The sequence below is a fragment of the Euleptes europaea genome, chromosome 3 (genome assembly GCF_029931775.1).
Source record: "Euleptes europaea isolate rEulEur1 chromosome 3, rEulEur1.hap1, whole genome shotgun sequence".
NCBI classification, from domain to species: domain Eukaryota; kingdom Metazoa; phylum Chordata; class Lepidosauria; order Squamata; family Sphaerodactylidae; genus Euleptes; species Euleptes europaea.
Window position 1 is genome coordinate 101,103,818 of NC_079314.1, and position 17,676 is coordinate 101,121,493.

The 17,676-nt window shown below is 45.4% G+C and overlaps 1 protein-coding gene across 1 annotated transcript in view; it reads left to right on the plus strand.

Annotated features, from left to right (window-relative positions):
* The window catches only part of CREB3L2 (cAMP responsive element binding protein 3 like 2), a 92,086-nt gene that overhangs the window by 35,270 nt on the left and 39,140 nt on the right, over positions 1-17,676 (plus strand). Inside the window, exon 2 of the mRNA XM_056847060.1 lies at positions 14,531-14,747. Coding sequence (XP_056703038.1) covers positions 14,531-14,747 — 217 coding nt within the window. The remainder of the gene's footprint in view (positions 1-14,530; positions 14,748-17,676) is intronic.

The window sequence follows — 17,676 nt, forward strand, 5'->3', positions numbered from 1 at the left end:
ACTTAACAGCTGACTTGCCTCTGACACAACAACTGGGACATCTGTAGGGTTGCCAGGTTCCTCTTCGCCACCAGCAGGAGGTTTTTGGGGCAGAGCCTGAGGAGGTTTGGGGAGGGGGTTTGGGGTGGGGCTTGGGGAGGGCAGGGACTTCCATGCCATAGAGTCCAATTGCCAAAGCGGCCATTTTCTCCAGGTGAACTGATCTCTCCTGGCTGGAGATCAGTTGTAATAGTAGGAGATCTCCATCTAGTACCTGGAGGCTGGCAACCTTAGACATCTGTGTTTTTTAATTTTTGTTTTTATGCTTTCTTATTTTATTTTTTTGAGAACTACCTTGAACATTTATGCAGGGAAAGGCAGGATAAAATGACATAAATAATATCCCAGTGGGAAATGAGTCTTTGAATTAGTAGCAGCTGATTTGTTCCATTGGTTCAATGGGTCTTGGGTCCGAATTACATGCTACGTCGGCTGTATGATTGCTACAGGGTTTGGCAGCTATGTGACAGCTGCATGTTCCCTCTGGGTGTTAAATTAAAACAATTTAATTTAAAACCATGGTAAAACCACCACCCCTCTGAACGTCACTTGCCTTGAAAACCCCAGCAGGGGTTGCCATAAGGCAGATGTGACTTGGCAGCAAAAAAAGGGGGGCAATTTTAATTGGGACCATGCTGCAGAGGGAGGAGGGGTTCTTGTTTTCCCAAACCAAAATGCCCCCCGGGGGTGAGGTTACACCAAGGCAAAGGCAGGAACTCCTTCTCTGCCATGTCACAGTCCCGAACTGAATTGTGCCCCTGTTGCATTTCAAAATTGAGCACCCTTGGGGAACTTACGGCTGTGCTACAAGTCCCAGTGGCAGTCTTGTGGTAGATGTATGCGCACTTCGGCCCTTAGAGTACAGTCATAACCAGAGTGGCAGCTTGGCAGCTTTGCTGGGGGCAACTTTGCTTAGGATAGCACTATTGATCACAACTAACTTTATCACAACTCACTGTATCTCGATCAGAGCCATTATTTTGGAACTGATCAGATAACCATTGTAAGGCTCATACATTGGACAGTAGTTTCTTGGACTGTTCTTTCAGAAAGAGTTGAAGAAAAAGAAAAGTCTGTTTTTAAATGCCTTCTTTCTCTGGCGCTTAAGGGAGAATCAAACCGGCCTACAATCACCTTCTCTTCCCCTCCCCACAACAGACACCCTGTGAAGTAGGTGGGGCTGAGAGAGCTCTGAGAGAACTGTGACTAGCCCAAGGTCACCTAGCTGGCTTTGTGTGTAGGAGTGGGGAAATAAATCCAGTTCACCAGATTAGCCTCCGCCGCTCATGTGGGGAATCAAGCCTTGTTCTCCAGATCAGACTCCACCACCCCAAACCACCGCTCTTAACCACTACACCATGCTTAAAGTTCTTAAAGGAACATGCTTGTTTCTTCTTAGCTCAAGAATGTGATAGTTGGTCTAGGTATCCCATTTCCAGTAGGGAGAGCAGTTGCTGCCCCAGTATGGATCTCCGTGTTGCTTGGCAAGTTATTCAATTACATGCTGACTTTGTTGGGAGCTCCGGCTCCTGTTTGCCCTAGCCGCAGAAGATTTCACTCTTCAGAACTGCGAGCCCAGCAGCTTTTTTACTTGCAGAGTCTGTTTGCAAACCTCAGGCTGCTTTTCCAGGGCCACCCTTCTTGGAAAAGATGGCACAGTCTCAGGTTCTCAGGCAGCCCGGTTTACAGTTCCCCCATGCAAGCTTACTGGTAGAGATTCGTGGTGGATCAGAGTGATCTCCGCTTGAAGTAAAACAAATTGTTATGGAGGAAGGCAAATAAATGATTTCCCGGTTTTTACGCAGCAATGTGTATCTTGGTTTGGGGTCTGTGGGTCAACTTTCTGGTTACACGTTAATTAAATGTACACACATGAGACTGGGAGGAAACGAACTGTCTGGGGAACAAGGATTAGCAAATGCTTTTGACTCACGGGCAGTTGAGCTAGAAATTTACACCTCCTGTGTCAACAAAGTTGTCCTTAAATTTAAGTACAGTTGAAAAAGTAAGATTCGTCTTTGCCCAAGGCTTGTCTAATCCTATCAATAAATTGGGTGGTTTCCCAGGAAATGTTCTAGTTCTTTCAGCCAGTCACCTCAACCAGCTAAGCTCTACTTGGTGGTCAAGAAGGGGCCTCTGCTGTAGTTTATAAAGGTTCTGCCCCTCTACCAGGTCCCCCACCCAGGGCACTTCCAGTTTTGGGCTGCGGACCTAATGTTGTGACTGAGAGACAGGATTGGGATTCTGCTGGTGTACTGCTCACCCTGCTGCCCAACAGTCTCCCTTCCTGAATTAACAGAGGTGGTCTCCGAGGTGGTCTTGAGGACCCCTATGCTGGTTGTCCTTGAGGACTTCAACATTGATTCGGAGGGTGTCAGGAACGACTCAGGATTTCATGGCCTCCATGACAATCATGGTGGGCCTGTCTCAAGTAATAACTGGTCCTGCACATTGTGCTGGTAGAGCTGCCCCCAGCCAGGGTAGGGGATCCATAGCCCCCTGATTTTTTGTTCCCCGCCACAGCTTGGGGAGGTTTGAAAAAACCACCAGAGTTGCTCACAGATTCACCATAGAGTTTTCAGCAATTCCTAGAGTTAATGCTGTCGCTTCCAGGTGTTCCATGGAAGTGATGTGGGAGGGCATCTCCAGAGCAATGACACCATTTCCTTGCTCCCACCCTCCCATTGGTTGCCAGGCTTGGCCTGGCAGCCCTATCTGCGGATCACACTCTAGATCTTAAATTTTGTTCTGAGTGGGGTGAATGTGATCTGAAGGTGGAGGAATTGATGGTGGTTCCTTTGTCATGGGCAGATCACTATTTGCTGGGGCTTAGACTTACAGGGATACCAAGACTCTGCAGGGGTGGGGGATCTATTAAAATGATCCACCCCTGGAGCCAGATGGATTCCGAACAGCTTTCTGGTGACTCTAAAGGATTTTCCTGTTGGTGTGGTTGGTGCTCCTGTCGATGCCCTGGTTGATCTTTTGAATGAAGAAATGACCCGGGCAGTTGATAGCTCCCAGGCATCCTCTCTCAGGTGTTAGAGCTCAGGTAGGCCCTTGGTTTAATGAGAGGCTGAGGGTGATGAAAAGATAGGGGAGACAGCTAGAGCAACAGTGGAGAAAGACTCAGGTTGAATTTGGTAAGACACAGGCAAAAGCTTGTTTCAAAGTTTACTCCATGGTGGCAATGGTGGCAAAGAAAAAAACACTTGTCCACCATCATTGCATTTTCACAGTGTAGGCCAGCAGAGTTGTTCTGGGTGGTCAGAGGCCTATTGGTATCTAGCCTGCAGGAAGAGACAGATGGTGCCAGGGTGCTGACTTGTCCAGTTTCTTGGCATACCAGTCCATTTTTTCAGTCCAGGGATGTGGGCAGGATCCTAGAAGGTTTGAGGCCTACCACCTGCTTGTATGACCCTTGCCCTTCCTGGCTGCTTAAATCTACTGGGGGTGGTGGTCTGGCTTACTGGGTCCAAAGGTAATCAGTGCCTCCTTGAGAGACAGGGTGGTTGCCCCAACCTTGAAACTGGCTGTGGTGTGTCTACTTCTAAAGAAGCCTACCCTGGAGCTCTCCGTAACTATTGACCAGTCTCAAATGTTCCATTTGTGAGCAAGGTGAATGAAAAGGTGGTGTATGGACAACTTCAAGCTTTCTTGGATGAAGCAAATGGTTTGGATCATTTCCAGTCTGGTTTTAGGACTGGTTACTGGACTTGGTTGCCTTGGTGGAGGACAACAAGCTCTGATTTGTTCTTCTGACTGATCCTTGGGAAGCCATAGAAACCCTGAACGTGCTGATCTTTGTAACATTTCTCAACCACCACTCTGCCTTTTCATTGTGTGTATAAATGGATTGATGAAATGCATGTGAACGCCAATGCATCTGATGAAGTTAGGGCTGACTCACAAATGCTTATGCTGGAACAAAGAGGTTAGTCTCTCAAGAGGTATTCCTCTCTTTTTTTATTTTGCTACTGCAGACAATTCCAGATGGTATTACTCATCATGGAAGCCACAGGGCAATCCCTCTTAGCCTATGATGTCTTCTCACCCTTTAAAACCAAACTTTGGCTAAACAGATGATAGCTCTTGTGTACGGACACAAACTCCAGCATCTTGTGTCAGCCTTTTGACAAGCAAATCTAGGAAGTTATCTGCACGGCTGAGTAAGGAGCTCTCATATAAAGTGCACATGTAACAAGAGTTTATCTTGTTAAATCAGAGTAAATGATTTGAGAACGTGACTGTTTTGAGGGGTACAATATTGCCATGATGATGTAGAGGGGAGAAGAACAGAATAGATGCCAACAGAAATAGCTTTTATGAAAACATGAAGGATTTTCTTTCAGATAGGCATGTGGAATGGGATCAGATTAAAATTAGCTAGGGTTCATGCTGTTCCTTCCCTCTATGAGATGGAAGCATGCCACCCACTGCAATGTTAAGAAGTAGAAATGTGGGTGGGGAGAACAATTTGGAAGGGGCTATTCCTAAAGAGAGTGAGTTCAACCCACTCATTTTGCCGCTGTGAATCTTTAGTTCAGAGTGATTCATACATCCCACCATGGTGTAAGCTCTTGTGGGAAGAAAGAGGGTGGTGCCCCGAATGCCATATAATTGACATAGATAGCAAATTACATTAGCTAGCGATGTAGTGAATGTCAGCCAGCCAGATCATGCTGTTTAATGTGCATGTGTGTGAGCATGCATAGATTTATAGATGATAGAACGGGAATACTGTCCAGTTGGTGGGATGCCTTGAAAGCAATGGCAAGCTTCCAGGCAGAAGGGCTTCAAGGGTTCAAGTGTGGGTTAGCCAAGAAGAAAGGTAGGTTGCAAATGAGCAGAATTCCATCAGCAAATGCTTATGTTTGAAGGGAGTTGTTTTGAACTCTGCACTTTGCCCCAAGCCATGATCAGTGTGTGCGAACAAGATCTTGAGGTACGGGTGGGCTGTAAGTTAAATATGAGCAGCCAGTGTGATGCAGCGACAAAAAAAGCTAATGTGATCTTGGGGTGCATCAACAGAGGCATAACATCCAAGTCACAAGATTTCATAGTTCCACTGTACACAGCATTGGTCAGGCTGTACCTAGAGTATTGTGTGCAGTTCTGGAGTCCTCACTTCAAAAAGGATGGGCCCAGTTGATCAGCAGCAGGCTGAGGTAGGAGGGTTTTCTTCCCAGGAAGGGACTGCTAGGAGACAGTCCTGCTCACTTTCTTCGAACACATAGTTGTTTGAAGGTAAAGCTCTAGTGGATGTATAGGTGCCCATGGGTGCCATAACTTTCCTAAATTATAGCACCCCAGTCATCCAATACAGCAGGTAGGTACTAATCTTAGAATCAAGGAAGGTGGATAACTGCTGAATCATCGAATCATAGACTTGGAAGGGACCACCAGGATCATCTAGTCCAACCCCCTGCACAATGCAGGAAATTCCAAACTACCTCCCCCCCCCACACCCCAGTGACCCCTACTCCATGCCCAGAAAATGGCCAAGGTGCCCTCCCTCTCATGATCTGCTTAAGGTAGTAGAATCAGCATTGCTGACAGATGGCCTTCTAGCCTCTTCTTAAAAACCTCCAGGGAAGGAGCACTTACCACCTCCCGAGGAAGCCTCTTCCACTGAGGAACCGCTCTGTTAGAAGATTCTTCCTGATCTCTAGACGGAAACTCTTTTGATTTAATTTCAACCCGTTGATTCTGGTCCGACCTCCTGGGGCAACAGAAAACAACTCAGCACCCTCCTCTATACGGCAGCCCTTCAAGTACTTGAAGATGGTTATCATATCCCCTCTCAGTCTTCTCCTCTTCAGGCTAAACATACCCAGCTCCTTCAACCTTTCCTCATTGGTCTCCAGACCCCTCACCATCTTGGTTGCCTTCCTCTGGACATGTTCCAGCTTGTCTACTTGAGACCTGCTTGTCAAAAAGGTTGGCTAATACTGACTTAGAATTAGTACAGAATAAATGTGAGGAAAGGTGGTTTGACTGTAAAAACGAGGTGATTGAATTTTTTGCTTTGTGTTCTAAAGACGATAGCCAGGTAAGAACTTCACGCAGTGGATGAGCGCTTTTTCCTTAGACGTGACCCTTCACAATGGCAGGCCAGAATCTTCTTGCTGCTGGTTTCGTGCAGCAAAACCTTTTGTTTTAAAGTGGCTTATGTGATATTATGACTGGCTCTGGAGATTTTGCGCGCCGTGGAGTCAAGAGCAGGGAGAGGTACGGGGCTTGGCCCGCTTCACAGGAATTCTTATAATCAGACATAACTAGGCTTTTATGCCGGAAGCAGGCTCGAACTCTGAGAAAGGAATGTTTTGTCTGAAAGGAATGGCAGGAGGCTGGAGAGACTCAGGGGGCTCCAGCTGGCACTCTGCCAGCGTGTACTTTCTGCGGTCCTTTCTTCTCTTTCCTTTCCGAGGGTTAGGATTTCTGTTATTTGCTCACAGCATGGGTGGGTTTTTTTTTTTAATTATTTTTTTGGGGGCGAGGAGGTATGATATGCTTTAGCAAATCCATGGGATAGGGCGTGCGGGAGGCACAACTTGGTCATAAACTGCATCCACGTATGGTTGGGTATTTCACACGGTTGAATAGCGGTGATCCTTCACAACTGGGGTTTCCTGTATGGGCCAAACAATCCAGAAAATGCTATAGTGCAATAACCAGCAATGTATGGGTAGACCCATAGTCCTTGAAAACTCCACAAATGTAACCAATTGATAGTGGTGTTGCCTGTTTCCGCAGTGTGTGCTGAATCTGTTGTTGTTTTTCTAGCAGAGGACCTGTTGTACTCATTTGAGTGGTAGAACACAAGCCTTTGTCTTCTTGGGTTTTCTCATGCTCCTCTCTTACCCAAGGCTTGTAGGAGCAGCTCAGCTTTTAAGTGTTCTGACTTTCTGTGATGTCAAGGCAGTTCACCAATCAGTGACGGAGGCTTCTTCTTCTCCGCTAAGGGCCAAACTAGACATTACATTTTTTTGTTGAGTTGGGATGGGATGGGATGGGGTTTCTCCAACCTAGCTCTCCAGTTGGCTCAGTCAGATAGCAGCTGTTGGGAACTGAGTTTCCAAACACCACAAAAACCCAGTGTGGACCCCGTGTGCAGCCCTCCCACAGGGCAAATAACGCCACTGGGGCCGTTTCAGGTGGGCAAATGGCATTGGGGAGGGAGGATGGAGCCCCTCTGATGCACTTGGCAGTTTCCAGCAGCTGCTCTTTGACTGAGCCAAATGTGTCTGGTTGCAGAAACCTCGACCCAGTTTGTTAAAAGATGTGAAATCTAGCTTGGTCCTAAAGTCACCCAGACTTTCTTTGGTTTATTTTGGCAGGAGCCGACATACAGTTTTTGGAGCTGGCTATTCTTGTCTAGACTGCTCTGGCTCTGTGTAAATAGCGGCTTAAGGTGATCGGGACCTTCATTCCAGGGCATCTTAAACTGACACTGGAGTTTGCTTAGGGCTGTTATCTTTAATCAGATTTCATGTTGGACATAGGTTACTGCATTTGTTGCTCCAGTACAGATTTTTAAAAAGGCATTGTGTCTAACCAAAACTTGTTGTCTCATCTCAGTTGATGATGTATGGATATTTCCCCCCTCCCTTTCCAGAATACCGTTATGAGCACATTCCTGGGGGGGGGGTTAACCTCCACAGGAGCCGGTGTGACCCTGCTCTGGCATCGGTGCCAACTTATCACGGAATAAGGTGGCACCTACGTCGGCACGGGGGCGAACATGCCAGCATCCAGGAGCTGCGGAGCTCTGCCAGTGCAGCCATGCTGGCAGGGATTTTTGGAAGGGAAAGCCCATGGTGGCATTAGGAGGGGGGTATTCTTGGGGCTTTCCAAGGGGTGGAGCTGATTTTAGTCAGCTTCCTAGCCCCTTTCGCTCCAGGAACCCTACCTTGAGAAGAGGCGGGGCTGCACCACCTTTTTGGGTGGCACAGCCTTGCTGTTTGCTATAGGACATTTTCCCTTTCCATCCATTTTTTACGTTTAAAAAACGTTTTTCCCCCTTCTTGGCGGCCGGGAAGCCTCTGAGGAGGCGGTGTGGCTGCGCCACTCCTAGCCGCCACGGATCCACCCTCCGCTCCAGGAATGGGTTGTTTACCTAGATCCCTTACCCCCTTCTAAGTATAGAGCTGTTTAAAGATAAGCAACAAGAGACAGGGGTATCTCTTGAGAGCTACTTCAAGGTACCATACCCTCTCATATTCGAGCGGTAGTGTGGTCAGAGTTCTGGAGAGGCAAGTTCAAATCCCCAGTCCTCATCTGTCAACCTCTCAAGGTGACCTCAGGCCAATCACTTTTCTTCCAGCCCATCCTAACACCCAGGATTGTTGTGAGGATATAATGGAAAAGGCCAGAACTGTGAATGCTGCCTCATACTCCTTGGAAGAAGCATTTAGGGCAAAAATCTAATAGAGGAAAGTAGGAATATGTTTGTAATACCTTTATCGCATCAAGTATCACTCATCCCTACTTTCTGGAAGGAAGAGTCAGTTTGGTGTTGGGTGTAAAGTTTCAGACTATGCCCTGGGAGACCCAGGTTCAAATCCCCGCTCTGCCGTGGAAGCTTTCTGGGCGACCCTAGGCCTAACTTACCTCACAGGATTGTTGTGAGGATAAAACAGAGGAGAGGAGACTGAAGTAAGCTGCTTTGGTATAAGGTACAAATGAAGTAAGTCAATAAGTGAATATATCTCCTCCTGCTGCTGTAGGATGTATTCATTCACTCTGCAGTAGCCTGTTCTGTAGTCATCTAAAATACAAAGAGTGTTCTTTAATGTGTTAAAAAGTTTCTTACCATATACTCTCAAGAATTCCAAATGTATTTCTGTAGTTGCTGTGTGTGAAAATGGCAGGCTGTGCACTGCACGGAGCCTTACAACCTAATGGTATGCATATTTACTTGGAAGTAATTCCCACTGAGTTCAGCGAGACTTAGTCATAAGTCGATATGTGTAGGACTGCAGCCTTGATGTGCATCTATTTAGATTCGTACGCATGTCCACAGGAGGATAAGGGCATTAGGAGCTGATGTAGCTTAGTGGCTAAATAAAGGATTCCTGGTTTATGTCTCTTCTTTGCCACAAACTCACTATGTGGCTTTTAGGCAAGCCTGATGTTTCCTGGTGCATCAGCTGCTCCCTCCACCTACAGTCTGGGAATAATTCTAGTCTCCTGTAGAGGACAGTTTGTAAAAATTACAGCAAGGTAGTTAATGTAAAGTGTTCAGAACACTAAAAGCTATATACATATATTTCTAACAATTAGAGCGGTTCCTCAGTGGAACAGGCTTCCTCGGGAGATGGTAAGTGCTCCTTCCCTGGAGGTTTTTAAGCAGAGGCTAGATGGCCATCTGTCACCAATGCTGATTCTAGGCCCTTAGGAAGTTCATGAGAGGGAGGGCATCTTGGCCATCTGGGCATGGAGTAGGGTGTGTGTGTGTGAGGTAGTTGTGAAATTCCTGCCTTGTGCAGGGGGTTGGACTAGATGATCCTGGTGGTCCCTTCCAACTCTATGATTCTATTCTATGATTCTATATGAGTTTCCTCTCCTCAGAGATCTAACTACTAACCCAGGCTAACCCAATCTCATCAGATCTTGGAAGCTACACTGTTTTGGCTCTGATTAGTACTTGGATGTTAGACCACCAAGAAAGTTCAGGACTGCTAAGCAGAGGCAGGCAATGGTAAACCACCCCTGTTCGTCTCTTGCCTGGAAAACTCTACGTGGTTGCCATAATGGTACGTTCCACCATACAGATCGTGAAAGTAGAGCTGAGCCCTGAAAAATGGCAGGTCTGGTGGCTCCTACTATTTTTTTCTAGGTATCCAGGGACAGGGACCAAAAGTCAGGTTTATTCCTGGTAAATAGGGACAGTTGTAGATTATACCACACTCAAGAAGTTAAAGGTTGCCGGGGATCTAGATCTAAATCAACAGGAGTTTCATACTTCAAACTGGAGGGGAAGGGAACATGTCGTTTCCAGTTCAAGATGTGAAAACCCCTTCTCTTTTTTTGGTTTCAATATCACCTAGTTTGTGCCCTTGTGTTTGTTTTGCTTTTAAAAGCTCACACTTTAATGTTCATGGCGGTAGAGAGGCTGTTTTGGTGGTAGAGCCAGTCAGGATCCTAATTATCATGAATTTTCCATTGCACCTTGCAACATTGATTTAACTCTCCTTGCATTACTCTATAGCAAATGACGCCCATCTGGGAATTAAATATTGGTAGATTTTTTTTTAAGCGCTCTTAGAGCAGATGTTGGAGAGAATGTGCTGCTCAACTGGAAAATATTCAGAGCTTGTAAAGATTGGGCTTGGCATTCTGTTTGAACAGATTCCTCATTCTCTGGGTTTGGGTGGACACTGAAGGTGAATTCTACTGCTTATTGCCAAGCAACTTGCTTGCACTTGAAAATTGTTCACTAGCTGCTGCTTTCCATATGGTTAGAGCAGTGTGGACTAGGGCTGTACATCTCTCCCCCTCCCCGGTATTTTTCGGGTTCAGGTTTAATAAAGCCGGAAATTTTTGAAAAAGCCAAATAAAAGGAATTTGGCTTTTTCAAATAATTAAAAAAAATTGGGTTTATTGAACTCAAACCCAAGGTGGCACAGAGCTGAATGCTGGGGTCCGCAGACCCCAGCGTTCAGTTCTGCACTGCCTGCCACCTCCGAAGTCCACATAGACTTTGGAATCTGCAGGCGGTGGTGATCTGAATGTAGATCCCCGCCGCGTACCACCTCTGAAGTCCATGTGGACTTCGAATGCAGATACCCACTGCTTGCTGCCTCCAAAGGGGTGGTGAGGGCTCAGCCAGTAGGTAAGTAAGGGGGGAGGTGATGGAGGGGAAAAACTGGCGCCGGGACCAAAGTGACCTTGAATAATGCCAAAAATTATTCAGGCACTATTCAGGATCCACTTTTTGGGCACCCTTTTTAAAAAAACCAATACCCCCCCCCCCCGAAAAATACCAAAAAGGTATTTGGGGGGTGTGTGGTTCGGTTCAGCTTCAGCCAAACGCACACCCCTAGTGTGGACTACTGTGCAGCGTGTACTGTATGATTTATTTATTTATTTTAAACGTTTTATTAACCGCCTTTCTCCTTTGCGGAACTCAAGGCGGCTTACAATACAAATAAAACAGTATAAAAACACAATAAGAACAACTACCGTATTATAAAACCCGTAAAAGTCACAGTTAAAAAACTCCCATTAGGACTGCCGGCAACGAAACGTAAATCAATCAAAAGCGCAGTCCTGAATAAAACTGTCTTCAATGGCTTCGTGAAGATCGACCATGAGGGGTCCAGTCGCCCTTCCCTAAGGAGGTTGTTCCATAATTGCGGGGCCGCTGTGGAAAAGGCCTTCTCTTCTGTAGCCACCAAACGAGTGCCTTTAGTTGGTGGGGCAGTCAGGAGGGCCTCTCCCGGTGGTTTTAATTCCCAGGCAGGAACATATGGGAGAGGATGGCCCTCCAGATACCCCAGTGCCAAGCCATAGAGTGCTTTAAAGGGGGGAAAAAACCTTGAATTGGGCTCGGTAGCAGATCAGTAGCCAGAGTAATTGCTGTAGTAGCGGGAAGCATTATAATAAGGATACCGACAGAATACCCATGGGTGTAAAGGGTGCTTCACAGAGTATTATGACTAAGAGTTGTTTCCTGCCCCAAGGAAATCTAAATTTTGACAGGGGATACAACAATAGCCGAGGAGTCAAGTCGGGCAAGGGCAGAGCGGGTGGAATATGTACAAATTCTGGGTAATCCTTTCAGTGCAATCCTATTGAAGACCCTCTCCGTTCATTGGGACTTACTGCCAGGTAAATGTGCATAAAATTGCAGCTGTAGATATAGTTTTTATAGGGTTTGAGAAGTTTGCTATTGATGTGGTGCTTTGTCGTTACAAATGTCCTAGCAGTTGCATATTTGTGGGGACGGATGCAGCTGGCAACTTATCTTGTGGGACTTTGCGTCGCTTGCTTGGGTGAAATAAGCACTTTCATTAATTTTGGCCCTCTTTCAAGTATTCCAGCAACACTAGTGTTTGCTTCATAATATTGTTGCTGACCTTGCCTTTTGGCTTTTGGCATGAATTTGATCACGGGTTCTTGTGTTTGTCTTCAACTGTATATCCCAAACAGGATTCCCATTTTCAAAGGGTCAGATAATATTTGTCAGCAGGCTAGATTGGTAATGTTTGCTCTCCCAATAAGTTGCTGCTCATTACAGCCGAGTTGAATTTTCTGGAAAGGGTTCTGAAACCAAGGGCTAACTATATCACATGGTTCCCCTCCCAGAAATAGTTCTGAACGTTTGTGGATTTCTTTTGGGAAATAATCCAGAGAAGCATGTTATACTGTACAAGTAATTTACAAACCAATTTTAAACATTGTCATTAGATATTTTTAAATTCCTGGCTTTCCTCCAAGGAGCTTAGAATAGTGGATGTGGATGATTGCAGATTCTTGTAATTGCCTTTTGTTAAAATCAACAACTACAACAATAGTGTGGGAGCAACAGTACAGGCAATTGTTTTGTATGGCATAATACAGTCCCGGGCAATGCTATCGGTCGAGTTAGATGTGTGCAAATTAATTCTCGTTTGCCTATCTTCACTAAATAACAAACATGCATGGGAGAACCACCCCATTGCAAGTGGGTGGCACACGTGTAAAGTATGGTTTAAATCAAGGGGTTATGTGATTGCTTCTGCTTTCAAATTGTTGCACCCTTACAAACATACCCAAATTTAGTTTAAATAGCTAATGTGGTAAATAAGTAAAGAGAGTGAATGAAGAGTATGTTTGTCATTCATTGCTTTAGAGCTGTGGCTCATCCATAGGTGCTACAAGAGGGTATGTCCATGCAGCACTTAATTAACTTATGGAATTAATTGCCAGAAGCTGTCATACAGGCTACCAGCCTAGAGTGACTTTTAGAGAACATGGCAAATTCATATAGGAATAGTTCTGTCAGAGCTGAATGTTAATTGTAAGCAGCTAAGGATGGAGGCTTCAGGTTCTGAAAGAACCTACTTCTACCAGATGTTGGAGTAGATAAACAAGGGCATGTTATGTCTTTGTGAGTTGGGAAGGGGTTGTTACAAGGCCTGTGTCCAGGGTAGACTACTACCCACTTCCCCTGAAACACTGTCCTATCCCGCGTTTTTAATTGGTCACATTTTCATTTAAGGAACAAGAATTGGGAGGGGCTGTGGCTCAGTGGTAGAGCATCTGCTTGGCATGCAGAAGGTCCCAGGTTCAATCCCCGGCATCTCCAATTAAAGGGACCAGGCAAGTTGGTGATGTGAAAGACCTCTACCTGAGACCCTGGAGAGCCGCTGCCAGTCTGAGTAGACAATACTGACTTTGATGGGCCGAGGATCTGATTCAGTATAAGGCAGCTTCCTGTGTTCAATTGCTTTTTGACCATAGAAATATTTCTGGTGTTTTTTGTTTTGTTTTTTAAACACTGATTTTCCCTTCCAAAACTGATAGTGCTTCAGACTTCTGCTAGCTAAGCTGCCCTGCTTGGCCCACCCAGCATTTACCTAGATTTAGGACTTGTTTTCCCCTTATATTGCTAAAGCAGCCTGGCTCTTGATAGTCTTTGATGGAGTAAGGCTGTTCTTAAATGGATTTAAGTTCTGAAGAAAGAAGCCATTGAGAAGCCACTTCACTCTGCACAGATCCATTTAACCCATATACCTGCTGCCAGTCCACTTGTGAGAAGTTGAGCATTGTCATTACTAATGAAGGGGCCATAATTCAGTGGTAGACCATCTGCTTTGCACGCAGAAGGCCCCAGGTTCAGTCCTTGACATCTCCAGTTAAAAAGGATCAGGTAGTATTCGATAGGAAAGGCCTCCACCTGAGACTGTGGGCAGTATGTATTTTTATTTACTTTATAGTCTGCCTTTCTCACTGAGACTGAAGGTGAATTAACAGGATATAATATCAGACAGTGTAAAACAACCAATGAAGAACACAATAGGAGTAGGAGTGCAGAATTAGGTAACAATCAATCAATACCTTTATTGGCATATTGGTTACAATGACAATTGTATAAAATGGATATCTAAAAGATATCTTATATCTCTCTGCAAAAAAGTGGCTTTTCTTTTGGCTGACTGGCACTCTTGTACCACAGAGAAGGTAGCAAAGTTTCTTTTAGCTGCCACAAGAATTCGAGAAAGTAAACAGAACTTACCCGATAGCTACCATGAATGAATTAGGTAACAATATGAACAACAACCTGTCTAAGGCAGTATTGACCTTGAATAGAAGAACATGGATCCCACTCAGTAGAAGGCAGCTTTATGTATTCAAAAGTTGACCTTGTCAGACAAGGGGATGACAATGATTGTTGGAATGCCACTTTGCTCTTTGGTTATTTGGTATTGCTTTCTTATCTTGTCTATGCCTCGGACTTCATCAGAATTTATCTCACTCTTATTTTTGCCCCCTTTCTCCACAGCATTTCACAGAACTCCTCGATGAGTTTTCCCAGGACATTTTGGGGCAGCTCCTGAACGACCCCTTCCTCTCTGAGAAGAATGAGATGATGGAAGTGGAGCTGTCTCCCGCTTCTCCAGCACCCCTCATTCAGGCAGAACACAGCTATTCCCTCTGCGGCGATTCTCGACCCCAGTCCCCGCTGACCCACATTTCAGCCGACGACGCTTTCAACGAAGGTAACAAGGGGACGGGGGTAGAATTGAGCAAAGGGCAACATTGCAGGGAAGTGATGCTGTAAATAAGGGAGCTTGAGTGGCCACGATTACAAAATGTTCTGTTGATTTTAAGAGTAGGAAGGAAGAAGAGATGTAAATATTGAAACTGGGAATGTTTCCGTATGTCTACTTCAGGGGGCGGGGGGAAACACACCCGTTTATCATGAATGCCTTATGAAGTTGGCAAGATTGGCAAGAGTTGTTTTGACTGTTTTCCATGATGAATCTATTGGTAGTTTTTATAGAGGCCACTTCGGTTGAGGCATTACTGAATTAGAGATGTCACGGGTGGGAACAGTATGACCCTGATCTGTGTCAGACTGTCCCTGTCGAAAGTAAGAGCAGCTCTCTCCCACCTTTTATATTTTGTATATATGTTGAAATCATTGAATCCCCCTTTGTTATTTTAGCTGTTGATTTCCACATTTTGTACTCACTGTTTTAATTTGTGTATCATCATTTATTTCTCAGGTTGTTGTGATTAGATTTTGTAGCTTGTTGTTGTATCAGTTCCTGTTTTGTAGTTGTGTGTGTGTGTTAAGTGCCGTCAAGTCGCTTCCGACTCATGGCGACCCTATGAATGAAAGCCCTCCAAAATGTCCTATCTTTGACAGCCTTGCTCAGATCTTGCAAATTGAAGGCTGTGGCTTCCTTTATTGAGTCAATCCATCTCTTGTTGGGTCTTCCTCTTTTCCTGGCATGACGGTCTTTTCCAGTGACTCGTCTTCTCATAATATGACCAAAATACAATAGCCTCAGTTTAGTCATTTTAGCTTCTAGGGTCAGTTCAGGCTTGATTTGATCTATAACCCACTGATTTGTTTTTTTGGCAGTCCACGGAATCCGTAACACTCTCCTCCAACATCACATTTCAAAGTAATCTATTTTCTTCCTATCAGCTTTCTTCACTGTCCAGCTTTCACACCCATACATAGTAATAGGGAATACGATGGCATGAATTAATCTAGTCAAGGTGGCCAGTGACACAGCCTTACACTTCAAAATCTTTTCTAGCTCCTTCATGGCTGCCCTTCCCAGTCTCAATCTCCTTCTGATTTCTTGGCTGCAGTCTCCCTTTTGTAGTTAGATATTGCCAATTAGACTTTTTTAGACAGTTGGGTGTAATCAGATAGCTCATTCCTTGCTGTATTTATTAGCATATAGTCCTCTTTATTTAAGTTACTCATTTACAGTGAGGGAAAAAGTATTTGATCCCCTGCTGAATTTGCCCGTTTGCCCTCTGACGAAGAAATGACCAGTCCATAATTTTAATGGTAGGTTTATTGTAGCTGTGAGAGACAGAATGACAACAGGAAAAACCCCAGAAACCCAGAAGACAAAAGTCAGAGATTGATGTGCATTATAATGAGTGAAATAAGTATTTGATCCCCTATCAACCAGCCGGGTTAGGGTTAGGGTTCTGCTGTCGACAGAAGCAATCAATCCATCAGATTCCAAACTGGCCACCATGAGCAAGACCCAAGAGCTGTCCAAGGATGTCAGGGACAAGATTGTAGACCTCCACAAGGCTGGACTGGGCTACAAGACTATTTCCAAGCAGCTTGGTGAGAAGGTGACAACCCTAACCCTAACCCTAACTGTCAACCTCCCTCGGTCTGGGGCTCCATGCAAGATCTCATCTCGTGGAGTTGCAATGATCATGAGAACGGTGATGAAGCAGCCCAGAACTACACGGGGGGAACTTGTCAATGATCTCAGGGCAGCTGGGACCATAGTCACCATGAAAACAGTTGGTAACACACTACGCCGTGAAGGACTGAGATCTTGCAGAGCCCGCAAGGTCCCCTTGCTCAAGACAGCACATGTACAGGCCCATCTGCAGTTTGCCAATGCACATCTGAATGACCCAGAAGAGAACTGGGTGAAAGTGTTGTGGTCAGATGAGACCAAAATCGAGCTCTTTGGCATCAACTCAACTCGCCGTGTTTGGAGGAGGAGGAATGCTGCCTACGACCCCAAGAACACCATCCCCACCATCAAACATGGAGGGGGACATATTATGGTTTGGGCGTGTTTTTCTGCTAAGGGGACAGGACACCTTCACCGCATCGAAGGGACGATGGACGGGACCATGTATCGTCCAATCTTGGGTGAGCACCTCCTTCCCTCAGCCAGGGCATTGAAAATGGGTCGAGGATGGGTATTCCAGCATGACAATGACCCAAAACACACGGCCAAGGCAACAAAGGAGTGGCTCAAGAAGAAGCACATTAAGGTCCTGGAGTGGCCTAGCCAGTCTCCAGATCTTAATCCCATCGAAAATCTGTGGAGGGAGCTGAAGGTTCGAGTAGCTACACATCAGCCTCGAAATCTTACTGACTTGGAGAGGATCTGCAAAGAGGAGTGGGACAAAATACCTCCTGAGATGTTTGCAAACCTGGTGGCCACCTACAAGAAATGTCTGACCTCTGTAATCGCCAACAAGGGTTTTGCCACCAAGTACTAAGTCATCTTTTGCAAAGGGATCAAATACTTATTTCACTCATTATAATGCACATCAATCTCTGACTTTCGTCTTCTGGGTTTCTGGGGGTTTTCCTGTTGTTATTCTGTCTCTCACAGCTACAATAAACCTACCATTAAAATTATGGACAGGACATTTCTCGTCAGAGGGCAAACGGGCAAATTCAGCAGGGGATCAAATACTTTCCCCCTCACTGTACTTGCCCCAAATAGTTTCCCAGCTGACCATTTGTATTCCTTTTTTGGGTTTAATAAATACTTTTTTAAAAAAGTGGGGGGGGGGGGAAGCTCCGTGTTTTACACAGAAATTGCATTGCTGCAAATGTAAGAGTTTTGCTGGACCAGTCCAATGATCCATCTAGCATAGCATCCTGTTTCCTACAGGGGCCTACCAGGTTCCTTAGAA